Source organism: Arachis hypogaea, chromosome 10 (assembly GCF_003086295.3).
Source record: "Arachis hypogaea cultivar Tifrunner chromosome 10, arahy.Tifrunner.gnm2.J5K5, whole genome shotgun sequence".
NCBI classification, from domain to species: domain Eukaryota; kingdom Viridiplantae; phylum Streptophyta; class Magnoliopsida; order Fabales; family Fabaceae; genus Arachis; species Arachis hypogaea.
The window spans coordinates 26,114,843-26,130,888 of NC_092045.1; the positions used below are offsets into that span (position 1 = coordinate 26,114,843).

At 34.9% G+C, this 16,046-nt stretch overlaps 1 protein-coding gene across 1 annotated transcript; it reads left to right on the forward strand.

Moving 5' to 3' along the window:
• Positions 1 to 10,539: 10,539 nt before the first annotated feature.
• On the forward strand, positions 10,540 to 14,308 carry LOC112715419 (eukaryotic translation initiation factor 3 subunit F). The gene is made up of 6 exons (XM_025767187.2): positions 10,540 to 10,941; positions 12,203 to 12,282; positions 12,675 to 12,904; positions 13,498 to 13,619; positions 13,698 to 13,811; positions 14,001 to 14,308. The coding sequence occupies exons 1-6, from the start codon at positions 10,711 to 10,713 to the stop codon at positions 14,088 to 14,090; spliced, it is 867 nt and encodes a 288-aa protein (XP_025622972.1). The 5' UTR covers positions 10,540 to 10,710; the 3' UTR covers positions 14,091 to 14,308.
• The last annotated feature ends 1,738 nt before the right edge of the window (positions 14,309 to 16,046 follow it).

Here is a 16,046-nt window from a genome sequence, read left to right on the forward strand (position 1 = left end):
AGGTTCTACTTCCTTTGGCTCCTCCATGATGATTTCCATCTTTTGATAACTCCTTTTAGATTCTTCTTGTTTGCTAACTTCCTTCAAACCTTTATCATTGATCAAGTCATGTGTTGGAGGTTGCGCACCTTCCTCAACATTGATTTCACATTCGATGGGGGAAGCTTCAACAAGATCACCATTGTCACTTGATGTAGAGTTATTTTCGTTGATGGAACTTCCTTCTTGTTCAACCTCCTCTAGGTCTTCTTCCACTTCTTTATTTTCAACAATCTTCATTTCCTCCGCTTGTTGCAACATACGCTCCATTTCCTTGTACTCAACTTTAGATTCTAAAATCTCCCTCATAACTCCCTCTTTGGTTGCTTTCTCACAATCATCCGTGAACTCATTTCGGTTGTGATATGAATCCCAAGAATCTATCTTTTGACGGATGGTTGCTTGAAGTTGGTCCATTTCTTCCTTGAAACGATCCCTCAATTCTTGTTCCGCTTTACAACATAAGTAGGATCATATTGCTCTTGGATTAATGGACATTGATATGCTTCCATGGAGGTTTGAGGTGGAGAGGGGAATTCATGATATGGTTGGAAAGGGGGTTCGTCAAAGCTTTGAGGTGAGAAGTTGTTTTGGTTATTGGTAGAGGGTGGAATTATACGGGACGTAAATTCTTGGAGGGTAGAGGTGAAACTAGTGAAGGCGGTTTGGAGCTCTTCTTGCTCTTGAAGAATGATATCAAGTGTATCATTTATGGGGATTTGGGTTGGAGGGTAGAAATGTTGGAGTGGTGGTGATTCAAGGGTTGCTTGTTCATAATCGTCACAAGGGTGTGCATAGGGGGAATATAGATTTGGATCATATGTAGGCAATTGGTTGAAATAAGATGTGGGTTGAGAATAAGGTGCATAGAATGGTGGTGGTTGAGAGGTATAACCATGATAAGAGTCATCATATCCATAGGAATGATATGCATTATAGGAAGGACTACCATCATAGTAACTTGAGGGGGAAGGTTGACATGGTGATTGCTCATATGGATATGGCTCCCTTCCTGAGAATTCGTCTATCCCATAATGTGAGCCATCATTCAAGTTTTCATCGCCTACAAAGTAGTCATAGTCATATCCAAAACCACAAGGACGAGAATTCATAGTGGCAAATAGAAACAAAACCAATAGAGATCTTAAAACTAACAAAAACTAACAAACAAACAAAAGACAAACATATTCACAATATTCACATATTTACATTAACCAAAAAAACATGGCACTCATGCGCATTCCCCGGCAACGGCGCCATTTTGACGAATAAATTTTTGCCGGTATAGAAATTATCAAGTAATCAATCGTAGTATAGTCTAAACCGACGCAAAATCCATCATCAAACAAATCTACAATCTATAACCGAGAGTATTAGTCCCGAGTCGTTCTTCCCTAGGAATGCTACAAGGATGCATGCTATTGGTTAAGTGATCTTTTGTGGTCTAAAGAATGTGGCATAAAAGTGCTAATAAAAGAAAACAACAATCAATCAATATTAAAAGCCTTGGCCAAGGTTGAACATTGGAAGTTCCATCACTATAGTTTCCTTCAATTGTGATAACAAGGGAGTGTTGCTTCACATAGTCAACCCCTAATTATAGAGGAAAGTCAAGTAAAAGTAACTAACTTGAGCCACAAGTCCTAGTCTTACCCTAGGGAAGTCTAGCTTTAGTGCACTCCAAGTCAATTAGCAATCCTCAATTCTTAATCAACAATTGACATCCATTATTCAAGTGTCTCCAATGACTCAACCCCTAGGCCAAGTGAGGGGATACTACTCCATATCTAAAGTTGGCATTTTCTCAAACACTTGGAGAGCAAGAATGAAAGACATAGCAAAATGGAGAGAAAAGAATTAGGATCAAAGCAATTCAATACAAGAGATTAACAACAATCAACAATGAACAACAATGAAAATGAAATCTTCAATGAATCAATAGAATCCAATAACAACAAAATTGAATCTAAGACTTATGAGAATTGAACAATTACAAACACTAATGAGATTAGAGAAAAGGATCTACAACATGAACAAAGTAAATTGAGTGTTGTAATAGATCTCACCAAGGAATGGTTGAGAATTGAGAGAATGAAGATGAAACCTAGAGAGAAGTTGGAGTTTCTCTCTCTACAAATGTAACTAACTAAAAATATCTACCTAATGATCTAAAATTAGTCTATGGATATGAATGTGTGTCAATCTCCTTCAATCCTTGGCTCTTATATGCATTTTGGCGCCAAAGTTGGTTGCTGAAACCTTCCAAAATTGCCAGGCACGTGTTGCAATAAAAGAATCACGTGCGGACTACGACGCGTGCGCGCACGGTGCGCGTGCGCGTCCCTGGCTAATTCTGCGATGTGCGCGCGAGCGCCTTGTGCGCGTACGCGTGCTTGGCCGAGATCAACTCTTTGGCTTTTTTGTGCTTCTCTCCACTTGTATGCTTCCTTCCTTGCTTCCTTTGATCCATGCCTAGCCTATTCCAATCCTGTAATTACTAGCAAACACATCAAGGCATCTTATGGAATCAAAAAGAAATTAGAATTCATCAAGATAAGGCTTAAAAAGCATGTTTTTACACTTAAGCACAAATATGGGAGAGATAACAAAACCATGCTAATTCATAGGCTAAATGTGACAAAAGGCTATCAAGATGCTCTAAATTCAATACAAGACAAACCGTCAAATTGGGGTTTGTCACCAAGTCAACCCAATGTTTCGAAAATTTGGAGGGAAATAAGGAAAAGATATTTTTTTTATTTTTGAATTTTTAAAGAAAAACACAAAAATGACCCAAAACATGAAAATTTTGGATCAAGACACAAGATGCATGCAAGAATGCTATGAATGTCAAGATGAACACCAAGAACACTTTGAAGATCATGATGAACATCAAGAACATAATTTTGAAAAATTTTTGATGCAAAGAAAACATGCAAGACACCAAACTTAGAAATTTTTAATACTTGGAAAATATGAATGCAAAGATGCACATGAAAAACAACAACCAACACAAAACAAGAAAACATCAAGATCAAACAAGAGGACTTATCAAGAACAACTTGAAGATCATGAAGAACACTATGAATACATGAGATTTTCGAAAAAATGCAAGAAAAATTTTAAAAGCATGCAATTGACACCAAACTTAAAAATTAACACAAGACTCAAACAAGAAACACAAAATATTTTTGATTTTTATGATTTTCTAATTTTTTTGTATTTTTATTCTAATTTTTTTCGAAAAAACATGGTTAGAAAAACGAAAAAGAAAAGAAAAATTTTGAAAAAGATTTTTGAAAAGAAAATTACCTAATCTGAGCAACAAGATGAACCGTCAGTTGTCCATACTCGAACAATCCCCGGCAACGGCGCCAAAAACTTGGTGGACGAAATTGTGATTCAATTGTTATTCCATTTTGCAAAATTCATTGCTTTTCATTCCCTGGTAATGGCGCCAAAAACATGATGCCAATACCATAGTTCACAACTCCGTTCAACTTAAGCAGCAAGTGTACTGGGTCATCCAAGTAATACCTTACGTGAGTAAGGGTCGATCCCACAGAGATTGTTAGTATGAAGTAAGCTATGGTCATCTTGTAAATCTCAGTTAGGCAGATTAAATAGTTTTGGGTTTCGAAAATTAATAGTAAAAAGAAAATAAAAGGGATAGAAATACTTATGTAAATTAATAGTGGGGATTTCAGATAAGTGTATGGAGATGCTGTGCTCCTCTTGAATCTCTACTTTCCTATTACAGTCATCCAATCCTTCCTAATCCTTTCCATGGCAAGCTGTATGTAGGGCATCACCGTTGTCAATGGTTACATCCCATCCTCTCAGTGAAAACGTTCCTATGCTCTGTCATAGCACGGCTAATCATCTGTCGTTTCTCAATCAGGTTGGAATAGAATCCCTTGATTCTTTTGCGCTTGTCATCACGCCCAGCCTTCTGGAGTTTGAAGCTCGTCACAGTCATTCAATCCCAGAATCCTACTCGGAATACCACAGACAAGGTTTAGACTTTCCGGATCCTCATGAATGCCGCCATCTATCTAGCTTATACCACGAAGATTCTGTTGGGGAATCTAAGAGATATGCGCCCGGCCTAGAGTAGAACGAAAGTGGTTGTCAGTCACACGCGTTCATAGGTGAGAATGATGATGAGTGTCATAGATCATCACATTCATCAAGTTGAAGTGCAACGTATATCTTGGAATAAGAATAAAAGAGAATTGAATAGGAAGTAATAATAATTGTATTGAAACTTGAGGTACAGCAGAGCTCCACACCCTTAATCTATGGTGTGTAGAAACTCCACTGTTGAAAATACATAAGTGAAAGGTTCAGGCATGGCCGAATGGCCAGCCCCCCAAACGTGATCACAGGATTCAAAATACAATCCCCGATGATAATATGATAGTAAAAAGTTCTATTTATAATAAACTAGCTCCTAGGGTTTACATGAGTAAGTAATTGATGCATAAATCCACTTCCGAGGCCCACTTGGTGTATGTTTGGGCTAAGCTTGATCTATCCGCGAGCTGAGGCTTTTATTGGAGTTGAACTCCAAGTTATGACGTGTTTTGGGCGTTCAACTCCGGATCATGACGTGTTTCTGGCGTTTAACTCCAGACAGTAGCATGTACTTGGCGTTCAACGCCAAGTTACGTCGTTAATTTCCAAATAAAGTATAGACTATTATATATTTCTGGAAAGCTCTGGATGTCTACTTTCCAACGCCGTTGAGAGCGCGCCATTTGGAATTCTGTAGCTCCAGAAAATCCATTTTGAGTGCAGGGAGGTCAGATTCCAACAACATCAGCAGTCCTTTTGTCAGCCATTTTCAGAGTTTTGCTCAAGTCCCTCAATTTCAGCCAGAATTTACCTGAAATCACAGAAAAACACACAAACTCATAGTAAAGTCCAGAAATGTGAATTTAACATAAAAACTAATGAAAACATCCCTAAAAGTAGCTCAAACTTACTAAAAACTACTTAAAAACAATGCCAAAAAGCGTATAAATTATCCGCTCATCAGTCTCCTTATAATGTGCTATCTTTTGAAAGCTCTCATCCATATAGGATAGAATATTCTTCAACATAAAAGCTCTCTCTTCTAAGAAGTTAGAGTCCTTACCTCTAGGTTCACTTGAAGAATGCACCTTCTTGCTTTTCCATTGAAAAAGAATAGTATCCCTTCCCTTTTGAGACTCAACATGATCCATGGTTACACTAGAAGCCATATCCATAAACCATTTGTACTCTCTCTCAAACCTTGGTCTAATGCCAAATTGTCATGTCCTTGGACACATTCTAATACTACCGTACCAACACTTAGACTTATTCAACTTCTTGAGTTTAGACTAAGTCAGCCTAATCCTCAATACTTAGCAAGAAAACTGAGAACACAAGAGAACGAAAGTTTTAATGGAAAGAACATTTTATTACTCAAGTGTTTTTTACAAATAACTCACACACTCACAACTCAAACTCTCATGTCCCTATTTATAGCCATCCACCTCTTCAATGGATGATTATGATTAAATCTAGTCAACGGTTCAGATCAAGTGTTCAAAACATTCTTTACAAATATATAACCTACCACATTTCTCAAAATACTTCTAGATTATTTTACACTACTCTTTAGACATCTACATATATCCATACTCTTCTAGAATGTTTTATGACATTCTAAAGTCTTCTAAAACCTTTTAGAATATTTTTCAGGATATTCTAGAACGTTCTAAAATCAACTAGAGCATTTTTAAATACTCTAGAATATTATACAAATACCGTTAAATTTAACATTCTAAAATTTACTATGACATTGAACTGAATTCTTAATTGCAAAAATATTTTTTAAGATTTGATGTATTTGATCTCGTAGTCAAGAATTAGAATCTTGATAATTGTAATACAATTGCACTTGAAATTTGGAACACCTCTGATATAAAATTCTCTTGAATTTTTATTTATGGGTGGTACGGATTTCGAAACCACAAATTAACTGGGAAGTACACCAGGTCGTACCAAATAATACCTCAAGTGAGTGAGGGTCGATCCCACGAGGATTGATGCATCAAACAACAATAATTGAATGATTCACTTAGTCAGACAAGCAAAAAATAGTGTTTTGGGTTCAAAAGTATTAACAGTAGTTCAGGAATTAAGAAAGCAATTAGTAAATCGGGTGTGAAAAGTATGTGAGAGACGGTTAAGGTTTCAGAGATATTTATTTTTCCGGATTAATAGTTCTTACTAATTACTTTAATCATGCAACATTTAATTCATGGCAAACTCTAATTGATTAAACCCTAATTCCTTAGTGATTTAATCTCCTCTAATCTAATCAATCGCGAATTCCTTTGTCACTTAATTAAGATTAAAGGGTTACGTCCAACTCTAGTTTATTAGCCACAAAAACCCTAATTACCCAAATATAAGTGATTATATGTCACGTATCACGTTAAGTCTAGACAATTAGTGATTTTGGATGAGTTACTTTCAAGCTATTATTCAATTGAGTTAACTTTTCCAAGAATTAACAAGAATTCATGTAGAAAAAGAGCTATCTTTCAATATACTCAAATTCATAAGAAGAAGAATGAAAGTAATCCTTAAATATAAATCAGTGCATTGATTGAAAGTATAATGACAATAATATTAATCCATAGAATAAACAGAGTTCCTAACCTTAAAAGAGGAGGTTTGGTTGCTCATGGCTCAAAGAAACCTAGGATTTCAAAAGTGTGTAAAGTGCGGAATGAGGAATAGAGAAGAGAAGAAGCCCGAAGGGCTTAATCTTTTTCCCTTTTATATCTAACCTAATTGATTTAAAAATAAAATAAAATAATAAGTATCAAAGCTCAAAGGATTGTGTTTTGTAATAAAAAAACAAAGAAAATAAAATAAAACTAATTATTATGAAAATCTTCGTCCAAAGAAGCCTTCCTTGCAGATCCATGTTCATGCTACCGCGCTATTGAGGCAGAGGATTTTGTGTGTGTTGTGGTCTTTTTGGCGCTAAACGCCAGGCTTGGTGTTTAGCGCCACTAGCGTATGACTCTTGGCATATTTTGTGAAATTTCTGGTGCTAAATGCCAGGACAAGTTGTTTAGTGCCAACCTAACAGAGACCTTGCACGTAGTACGAGATGCCTGGTGCTAAATGCTCAGTAGTGGCATTTTGCGCCAGCCTGACAACTTCAATTTTCTTCATTTTTCTTCTGTACAAACTTTGCCAAACTCGTCCGAATTTTTTCTGAAATAAATAAAACCACAATGCGCTTCAAAGTAGCATCCAAATAAGTTTCAAACACTAAAATTTCAATAAAACTTAATAAATTCATATTTAAAATAATAAAAAAATAAAGAAAAAATGCTCACGCATCAATGGCCCACTTATTATAAAAAGAATTTCACATCATCTTTTGAGTTGTAATATAAACTCTACTAAATAAGGACTTGAAATCTTAGTCAAATTGAAAATTTTAGCTAATTGCAATATTTTACTTAGCCAAATTGGATAAGCTAATTAGCTACCATCTTTAACTTAGTCAATAAATAATTTGTTAGTAAATTATACGTCGTAAACAAGTTATACTATAATATACTCAATATGATATTTATCAATTTATCATGTAATTTGATAAAGTTGAATAAGATGATAAAGCTCAAATTGATATTTATCATTATATTATGCAACTTAATAAAGTTAAATAAGTTGAAAATATTTTGTTTGTTTCTCTTATTACCACCATTAACAAACTCTATATAAGTGATTAAGGTATTTTTTTGGTGACTAAACATGGAAAGAAACAAAACAAACACTATCCTAAATCCGAGCGAATGATTTGCCAGAGATCAGCACAAGGCTCAAACCAAATAACAGGATTAGAGTTACTCTTGACACCATATCTAGCCATCCAATTCGCAGCTTTATTTGCTTCTCGGGACACCCACTCAACGTGAACAAGCCAAAGATGAGATAAAAGCTCCTGAATCTTGTGAACCAAATCTGTTACTTCAAATGAATACTCACCTGTAAGCTCATGCATGATGTGCAGAATGTCAAGACAATTCGTTTCACATATAATATCCCTTAAACCGCAATCCCAAGCTAAAACCAGCCCCCTCCAAGCAGCAAATAATTCACATCTGATGATAGACCAGGGGGAATGCTTCCAGAGCAGTCCGAGATTCAATCTCCCTTAGAATCTCTAATAATACACCCAAATCCCGCTAAATTTGAATCTTGATACAAGCTTGCATCACAATTAACTTTAAAAATGTTGCCTACTGGTGGTTCCCAACACAGGCGATTTCAGAGAGACCTAAAGGCATTGTTTCGATTCCTGTAAACATGTAAGTTCTTTGTGGTAATTTTGGCCATGGCAACAACCTTGTGGTCTGTCCAATGGTTGTCAGTATTGAATATGTCATTGTACCTGTGTCTCCATACCCACCAAAGTCTTGCACCAAAAGACGCCCCATTGTTAGTCAAGGCCTTCTGAAACCACTCTTCAAGAGCAGTACCAGCTGTCGAGTCCAGGATACTAGGATCCAACATATGCCAAATTGCCTTTGATCGTTCACAGTCTCTAAGGCAATGCTCTATAGTCTCCTGCACCTTGTTACATCTTTTACACATATCTGAAGAAGCTAAATGCCGCTTGAATCGAAAGGTCTCAGTTGGTAGAGCATCATGTAAGCCAAGCCACATAGTAAATTTGAACTTCTCCGGAATGTTTGTATTCCACAACCAGTTCTAGTTACTATTGGCATTCCAATTTAATGTTTTCTCTAATAACCATCTATAACCCTCCCTTGCACTATACTTTTTTGTTGCTGCAGGCTACCACTCCCACTATGGCTCCAACTCAGTCGAACTAGGATATCTCAGACCACAAATAAACTGCTTAATCTCATGCGGAATAGGCGTGGTAAGACTATCAACCTTCCAAGACACCCCTTTCCACAAGTCAGCCACTATGAAATCTGATTCAGAAATATGTATAAGGAACAAGGTTGCAAAGCTTACCAAAAGGAGTCTACTCATCATACCAAATTGATTTGTGGACATCCCTAATATTCCAATGAAGCCCTTCCTTAAGATGCTCATAGGCACTAACAATGTTCTTCCAGGTAGCCGATGAAGAATTTCTACTGTTTTCGTTCATACCAGATTGATTCCTGAGATATTTATGCTTCAGAACCTGCACCCACAACTTCTCACTATTATTTAGACAATCCCATACCAACTTTTTCAGAAGCGCCATGTTAGCACAGGTAGTATCCCCAATACCCAATCCTCCTTCCATTTTAGGAGTTATGGCGACCTCCCACCTGACCAGAGGCAGCCCAATAAGATACGGAGGATTGGGTATTAGGGATACTACCTGTGCTAACATGGCGTTTCTGGGAAAGTTGGTATGAGATTGTCTAAATAATAGTGAGAAGTTGTGGGTGCAGGTTTTGAAGCATAAATATCTCAAGAATCAATCTGGTATGAACGAAAACAGTAGAAATTCTTCATCGGCTACCTGGAAGAACATTATTAGTGCCTATGAGCATCTCAAGGAAGGGTTTCATTGGAATATTGGGGATGTCTACAAATCAGTTTGGTATGATGAGCGGACTCCTTTTGGTAAGCTTTGCAACCTTGTTCCTTATGTACATATTTCTGAATTAGATTTTATAGTGACTGACTTATGAAAAAGGTGTATAAAAACTACTTATTATTTTTAGTATATAAAAAATTTTGCGTAAAAATGAGCGAATGAAAAAAATCTAACGATTTTTGATGTATAATTTTTTATATAAGTGTAAATTTTCTTATATATACAAAAATATTATAAAACTTTTTATAGTTTAAGAATTGTAAATATTATTTAATCATATTATTTTTATTATTATCTAAATTATTTGGTCTATTCTATTTATTTCTTATCTACAAATTTTAATGGTAATATTCTTTTTTATTGACTTTATACCCAACAAGTTCCAATTTCATTGTTAATTTGAACAATTTAAAAACTTCTCACATATTAATAAATTTATAAGTTACTACTTTTTTTTATGTGACCTTCTTATTTGAATTGAATTTATCATTATTTCAATTATAAAGTTCTTACACATTCGATATATATATATAGTTTTCCAGAAAACAATAACAAGAAAAAGACAACTATTTTATTTTTTAAAAATTATATAAGATGTAAAAGATAAAAGATATGATTCAGTAGTATTTCTTAAATAAAAAGGAAACAATACCAAGCTTATGAAAAAGGACATAGTACTATAGTAGACAAACTATTTACATCTAAAATTACAAGATAAGATAAGATACGAAAAATAATAAATAGTTTTTTATAAATATTATCTAAAATGGTTTAAGTTGATAAAATTATCCCTAAGTAACTAAACACTGTTTTATACGGAGTTACGGACACTTAATTATGCGTTATTATTTTAGGAAAAATAATCATATTTTACATTTATTATTTTTTTGAAAAAAGAACACCGTCTTATAAATTAGCCGAAGGCCCAATCCAAGCCCATTCCTAAAACCCTAACAAATAGCAATGTGTGTTTGTCACCGTCGTAACTCGTTTGTTGCAGCTGAGCAGTGAGTATCGAGTAGCGAATCAATCAAATTGGAGCTACGAACATGGCGGCGAGCGATCGCACAGTATTGCAGTTTTCTTCTTCGTCCTCTTCTTCGACGAGCTTGTCTGCGAGGGTGCACCCTCTGGTTGTGTTCAACATCTGCGATTGCTACGTTCGGCGCCCCGACCAAGCTGAGCGCGTCATTGGAACCCTACTCGGCTCCGTCCTCCCCGATGGCACCGTCGATATTCGCAACTCCTACGCCGTTCCTCATAATGAGTCCGTCGATCAGGTCCCTTCACCCATCCAAATCACCACTTTATTTATTTTTTTATTTCGGGAACTGTTGTGAATGGAAATTTGTTAGCTGCACATGTGATTGGAGATCAGTAGTTCTAAATCTGGATATGAATCAAGCGATTGGATTTTTATTTATAGGTTTATATTCAGTTTTTTTTCATGTTTATTCGATTTATTATTTCAGTATATGGTTTGATTTTTTTGAAATAGAGTATAAGTTGCTCCATAGTATTTCATGCTTGTGCTAAACAATATGGTAGGTAATGTTACTGGGTATTTGTTGTGTGGTTTATCACTTCATTCTCGTTATCAATTGTTTCTTCATAATTATAGATCGTAGCCTGTAGCAGTGTATGTATGTGCCTCGCACTCGATGTGGCTTCATATTGGTGAAATATTAAACTTATAGTTCGTTATGATTATGATGATGTTGATACATTTTTTTTGAACAACCAACACTGGTGAGAGAGGTTTCATGTGGTATGAGTGTCAACCTGACCGGTTTAAGCCTTGTGTGCGGCCCGAATCTTCTTTTATCTTATGGGTAGGCTTTTAGGCTAATATGGTGGATTTTTTTTACTGAAACTGAGGAAGTTACGGTAACAAACATCAGTAGATAAGAGTTTCGGCTAATCTTGTTATTGGATGTATTTTTTAGTTTACTTCTATTGTATCCTATAATTGCATTTCCTGAGTTTTCCCTCCGACTAGGTTCTATTAGGTGATGATGGCATTCTTTACTTCTGTTTTTTTCCTTTTGAAGGCAGTTCTTTTCACTTCTTGTTGATAGGGCTAATAATTTTTTCCCAAAGCTATTAGTATGACTGAATTATATAGAATTTAGAAAGGAAGCTTGAAGTGCATGATTATAAATTTGTTCTCCAGACATTAGTCAGGTATCCTCTTCAATGCATTATTGATGATACCGTTACAAGTCTGGAAAATTAATTGAGTCCATCGTTACAGATGTGATTGTTTTCAGTGCTCACATCTGCTCCATTGGGCCTCCACATCTCAAAAGTATGAGTTTTAATTTCTTTTACCAAATAAACAAAAGTGTTCATAAATTTGGTTTTCAAGAAAATGTGGGAGCACAGATATTTGGTGCACGGATAGTTGCCATTATCATATGGAATCAGGGGAAATAGTTGTAAACAAGAAATCTACTTTTGACCTTTTAATTTCCTCTTCTGGTGACTATTTAAACATTTACTCTCAAATAGATATTATAATTTTTTTTCTTTTCCTTTCAGGTTGCCCTGGATATTGAGTATCACCACAACATGTTAATATCCCACCAAAAAGTGAATCCAAAGGAAGTCATAGTTGGATGGTAAGAAAATTTACTTTAATATGGATTGTCTTAAACTTGTTGCTGAAGTGCTATGCAATAGTCTTATTGTTGAGGTGTTGACCAATAATGCTCTGAAACTCTTAGGGCCTAGGTGAAAAAAGTTTCTTGTCTTTTGGTTTTTGCAGGGCCCAGTGTTTTGTCAATTTTTGTACAGTGTTATGCAAGAAGTTATCTGAAAAATGTGTTTCCTGGAAACGTCTATTTGATGAATATGGTGCTATCACATCTTAGTGAATTTAAAGCAAATGATTTATCCAAAGGGATCTTCGCTAATTAATTGCAAAGAAACTGCAATGATGTTTGTTTGTGTTTAAATGTTTCTCTCCTGTTTTTCTTCCCTGCCCTTTTATGTGTTTGGTTGATCCATTCAGGTATTCAACTGGTCTCGGAGTTACTGGTGGTAGTGCATTGATCCATGAATTTTATTCTAGAGAAGTACCCAATCCCATACATTTGACTGTTGATACTGGATTCACAAATGGAGAGGGTACCATAAAGGCATATGTTTCAAACAATTTATCTCTCGGAGACCGCCAAATTGCTGCACAGTTTCAAGAAATTCCATTGGATCTTCGTATGGTTGAGGCTGAGCGAGTTGGATGTAAGTATGGACTGTTGTAAAGCTCATGCATTTTTTCTCCTTCGATGAATTTTTAATTTCCAAAGATTTGTGTGTTTTCTTTCATGGATACTGGATACATCTGTAGACAGTTAGTGCTTCAAATTTCCTTGTTACATAATCAATGGCTGCTATTTCTCTAAGTTGTATTTTGAAGAAAACTAAGTGGCTATGAATATTTTGAAATTATTTAATAGATATATTGCTTTTTTTGCCAAAATAAAAAAAAATTCCACATACTGTTTTCTATCTGCATAATACTCATGTATGAAGAGATTCCACAAAATGTACAGTGTTTCCATACCCTGTTTTGAAAGAATTGTTTGAGATTCACATATAGATAAGCTGTTCCGTATTATATTTTTTTACTATAGAAGAATGCTCTCTTACATTTGTGTGAGGTCATTCTGATTCTTACTTCTGCTATACAATGCCCTGTGAATATCTTTTTCAGCTTATCATTTGCTTTTTTTTCTTGCGATAACATTATAGTTAAGTAGTGTGTAAGCTTATGCAGCTAAATGTTACATCGATTGGTTGAAGCTAATTGCATGATTATTCCATGTTAATGGCAGTTGATACTCTGAAGTCAACCAACGTTGACAAAATTCCCTCTGATTTAGAAGGGATGGAAATGTCAATGCAACATCTACTAGACTTGATCGATGACATGTACAGATATGTTGATGATGTTGTGGTAAGATGGATTTGCTCTCAGGTTCTCTAATCACTCACCTTTTCTTATGAGACTGTTTTAACCCTTTTTTCATCTCAGGAAGGGCGTGTTGCTCCGGACAATAAAATTGGGCGATATATATCAGATGCTGTAGGCTCCCTTCCCAAATTACCCCCAGATGCTTTTGATAAGCTTATTAATGACAGCTTGCAGGTATGATTATGACCTACTTTTTTATGGCCACTGATTTCCAATTGCGGGTTTTATAGTTTTATATACCAATTGTAAAATAAAAGATATGGTTGATTATTTTTTTGGGGTTATTTATTTGTTTATGAGCATGCCTTCTCTGCTTCCCATTCCTAGTCTATTGAGCTTATAATGATGTTTTGCCCATTTCAGGATCACTTGCTCTTGTTATATTTATCTAGCATCACAAGGACACAGCTTAGCTTGGCCGAAAAATTGAACACGGCTGCTCAAATTCTGTGATTTTTACGTTTTTCGAATCAACAAGCTCTTTATTTTTGCCCCTGAAAAGGTGCCCGTTGTTGTTATTTTCTAGTTAACCCCGAATATCAGAATTTTATAATGTACTTTTGGTTAGGTTTCATTTATTTTGTCAAAGGCCATAGTGTAGCCTTCACTTATGAAATGTCATGTAATCTGTTATACTTGAAAGAAAATGAGCGATATACTTTCCTTTGCAAGCTGTGTTTTGTTTAGTGCTTGAATTAATCTCGTTCAACGTTCTTTTAAGCTCTTAAATTTTCAATTATGAAGTATTAGTGGCAGTATGGACATTTCTCAGCAGGTCTTAATTCTGCTTTGGGCACTACATAAAAAGATTATAAAAAACATACTTTAAAAACTGAGGCATCTGTTGCTCATGGGAACAGAAGCCATGCGTTATTGCGTTACGTGCGAAAGAAAAATCTAATCTTTTGACCATGTTTTAGGTTTGTTAATATAACATATGGATCCTTTTATCTTTTGCCCTCAATTGATAACCTTGTATCTACCTTTTCGGAATGCTGGAAAGGTACAAGAAAAAGGTTAATTTTCAATTTCCGAAAATTTCCTATGTTTATCTTTCGGCAAACTCTTGACTTTTGTATACTTAAAAAAAAAAAGTGTAACGCAAGAGCATTTTTTTTTTGGTAGTTATATTGAACCTTATCTAAAGAAAGTTGTTAGTGTAAAATGGTGAACATGTTCTACACTTGGGTTTCAACAAGGTCTGCTGAACATGATATTTATTGTGGCTACTAATAATGAACAAAAGCTTAGTAACTCCGTCTTTTTTGGACTTGTTAGTAACTCCGTTTAAATAAATGGAAAAAGGATACAGATTTTTGTCAAACGTTTTTGAAGAAAAAACAACTATTAAAACGAAGTGATTGTAATCATTCCATTTGTTCCCCGTGTGTAATTTTATTTCCTTTCTTCCATTTAACTATTTATTTATTTAAGCTACTGCCTAGCAACTAGGAGCAAAGAAGTCAATCCTATGTTTGGAATGATTATATCATTTCGTTTTAGTGAAACAGTGGTTTCGAATCAACATTGGATAATTTCTCTCCATGATCATTGCCGGTGTCTTCAAAATTCCATTGAAACAAGACGAGCAAAATCTGGCTGCTTCTAACTTAAAAAATAAATATAAAACAAGGTTAATAGAAACAACTGTAGCTGGGTGTCAATGTCATTCACAGCAATGTGAAGATTATATAGAATCCGTTGTTAGAATTTTTAATCGAAACTGCACGCCCTTCTCACAATTATTTGGTCGGTTAAAATGCATATATTGGACTGAGGGCATGTGTTCCCCTTCCGGGTTTTTGTAGGACTAATTAGTAATTACTAAGTAATCAGCACTCGGATTGGTCTATAAATATAAAATTGCTCCTTTACTGTTTGATAATTTAGTTAGTTTAAACAAATTAGTGAAAAATGAAGATTTCAATCATGGATAATTTTAATTGATAACTTGATAACTAAAGATTTCAGCCTTAGATCTCTTTCACTAATATTAAAACTACTAAATATAAAATAATTTCCATAAAAAAGAAAGAAAAAAATGATAAAAACCTAATGGATTTTTAATTTATGCAAAATGCTTTTCTTTTAATTTCGAATTTTTAAAATGTCCAAGATATGTTTTACATCTTTTATCTGAAAAGCTTTTTTCATTCTTTTATTAACATATTTATGTATAGGATTCCATTCGATCTATGGGTGAGATATTTTTCGAATGACTATTCATCTATTGTATTTTAATAGTAATAGAAGAATTCTATAAAAAAAATGGTGGTTCAATTCTATGTTGTTTTATAAGTCGTTAGAATACAGGTGTGGCCAATAGGATGAATTGAAAAAGTTCTACATCATGAACTATATAACATTCACATCAATATTTATTCTATTATATTATCGCGAACAAAAAAA

Excerpts from the sequence above, each read along its gene's own strand:
- LOC112715419 (XM_025767187.2), top strand. The coding sequence starts at position 10,711 with ATGGCGGCGAGCGATCGCACAGTATTGCAGTTTTCTTCTTCGTCCTCT. Across the intron at positions 10,942-12,202 it reads ATAATGAGTCCGTCGATCAG|GTTGCCCTGGATATTGAGTA; the intron begins GTCCCTTCACCC and ends TTTTCCTTTCAG. Across the intron at positions 13,812-14,000 it reads TTATTAATGACAGCTTGCAG|GATCACTTGCTCTTGTTATA; the intron begins GTATGATTATGA and ends TGCCCATTTCAG.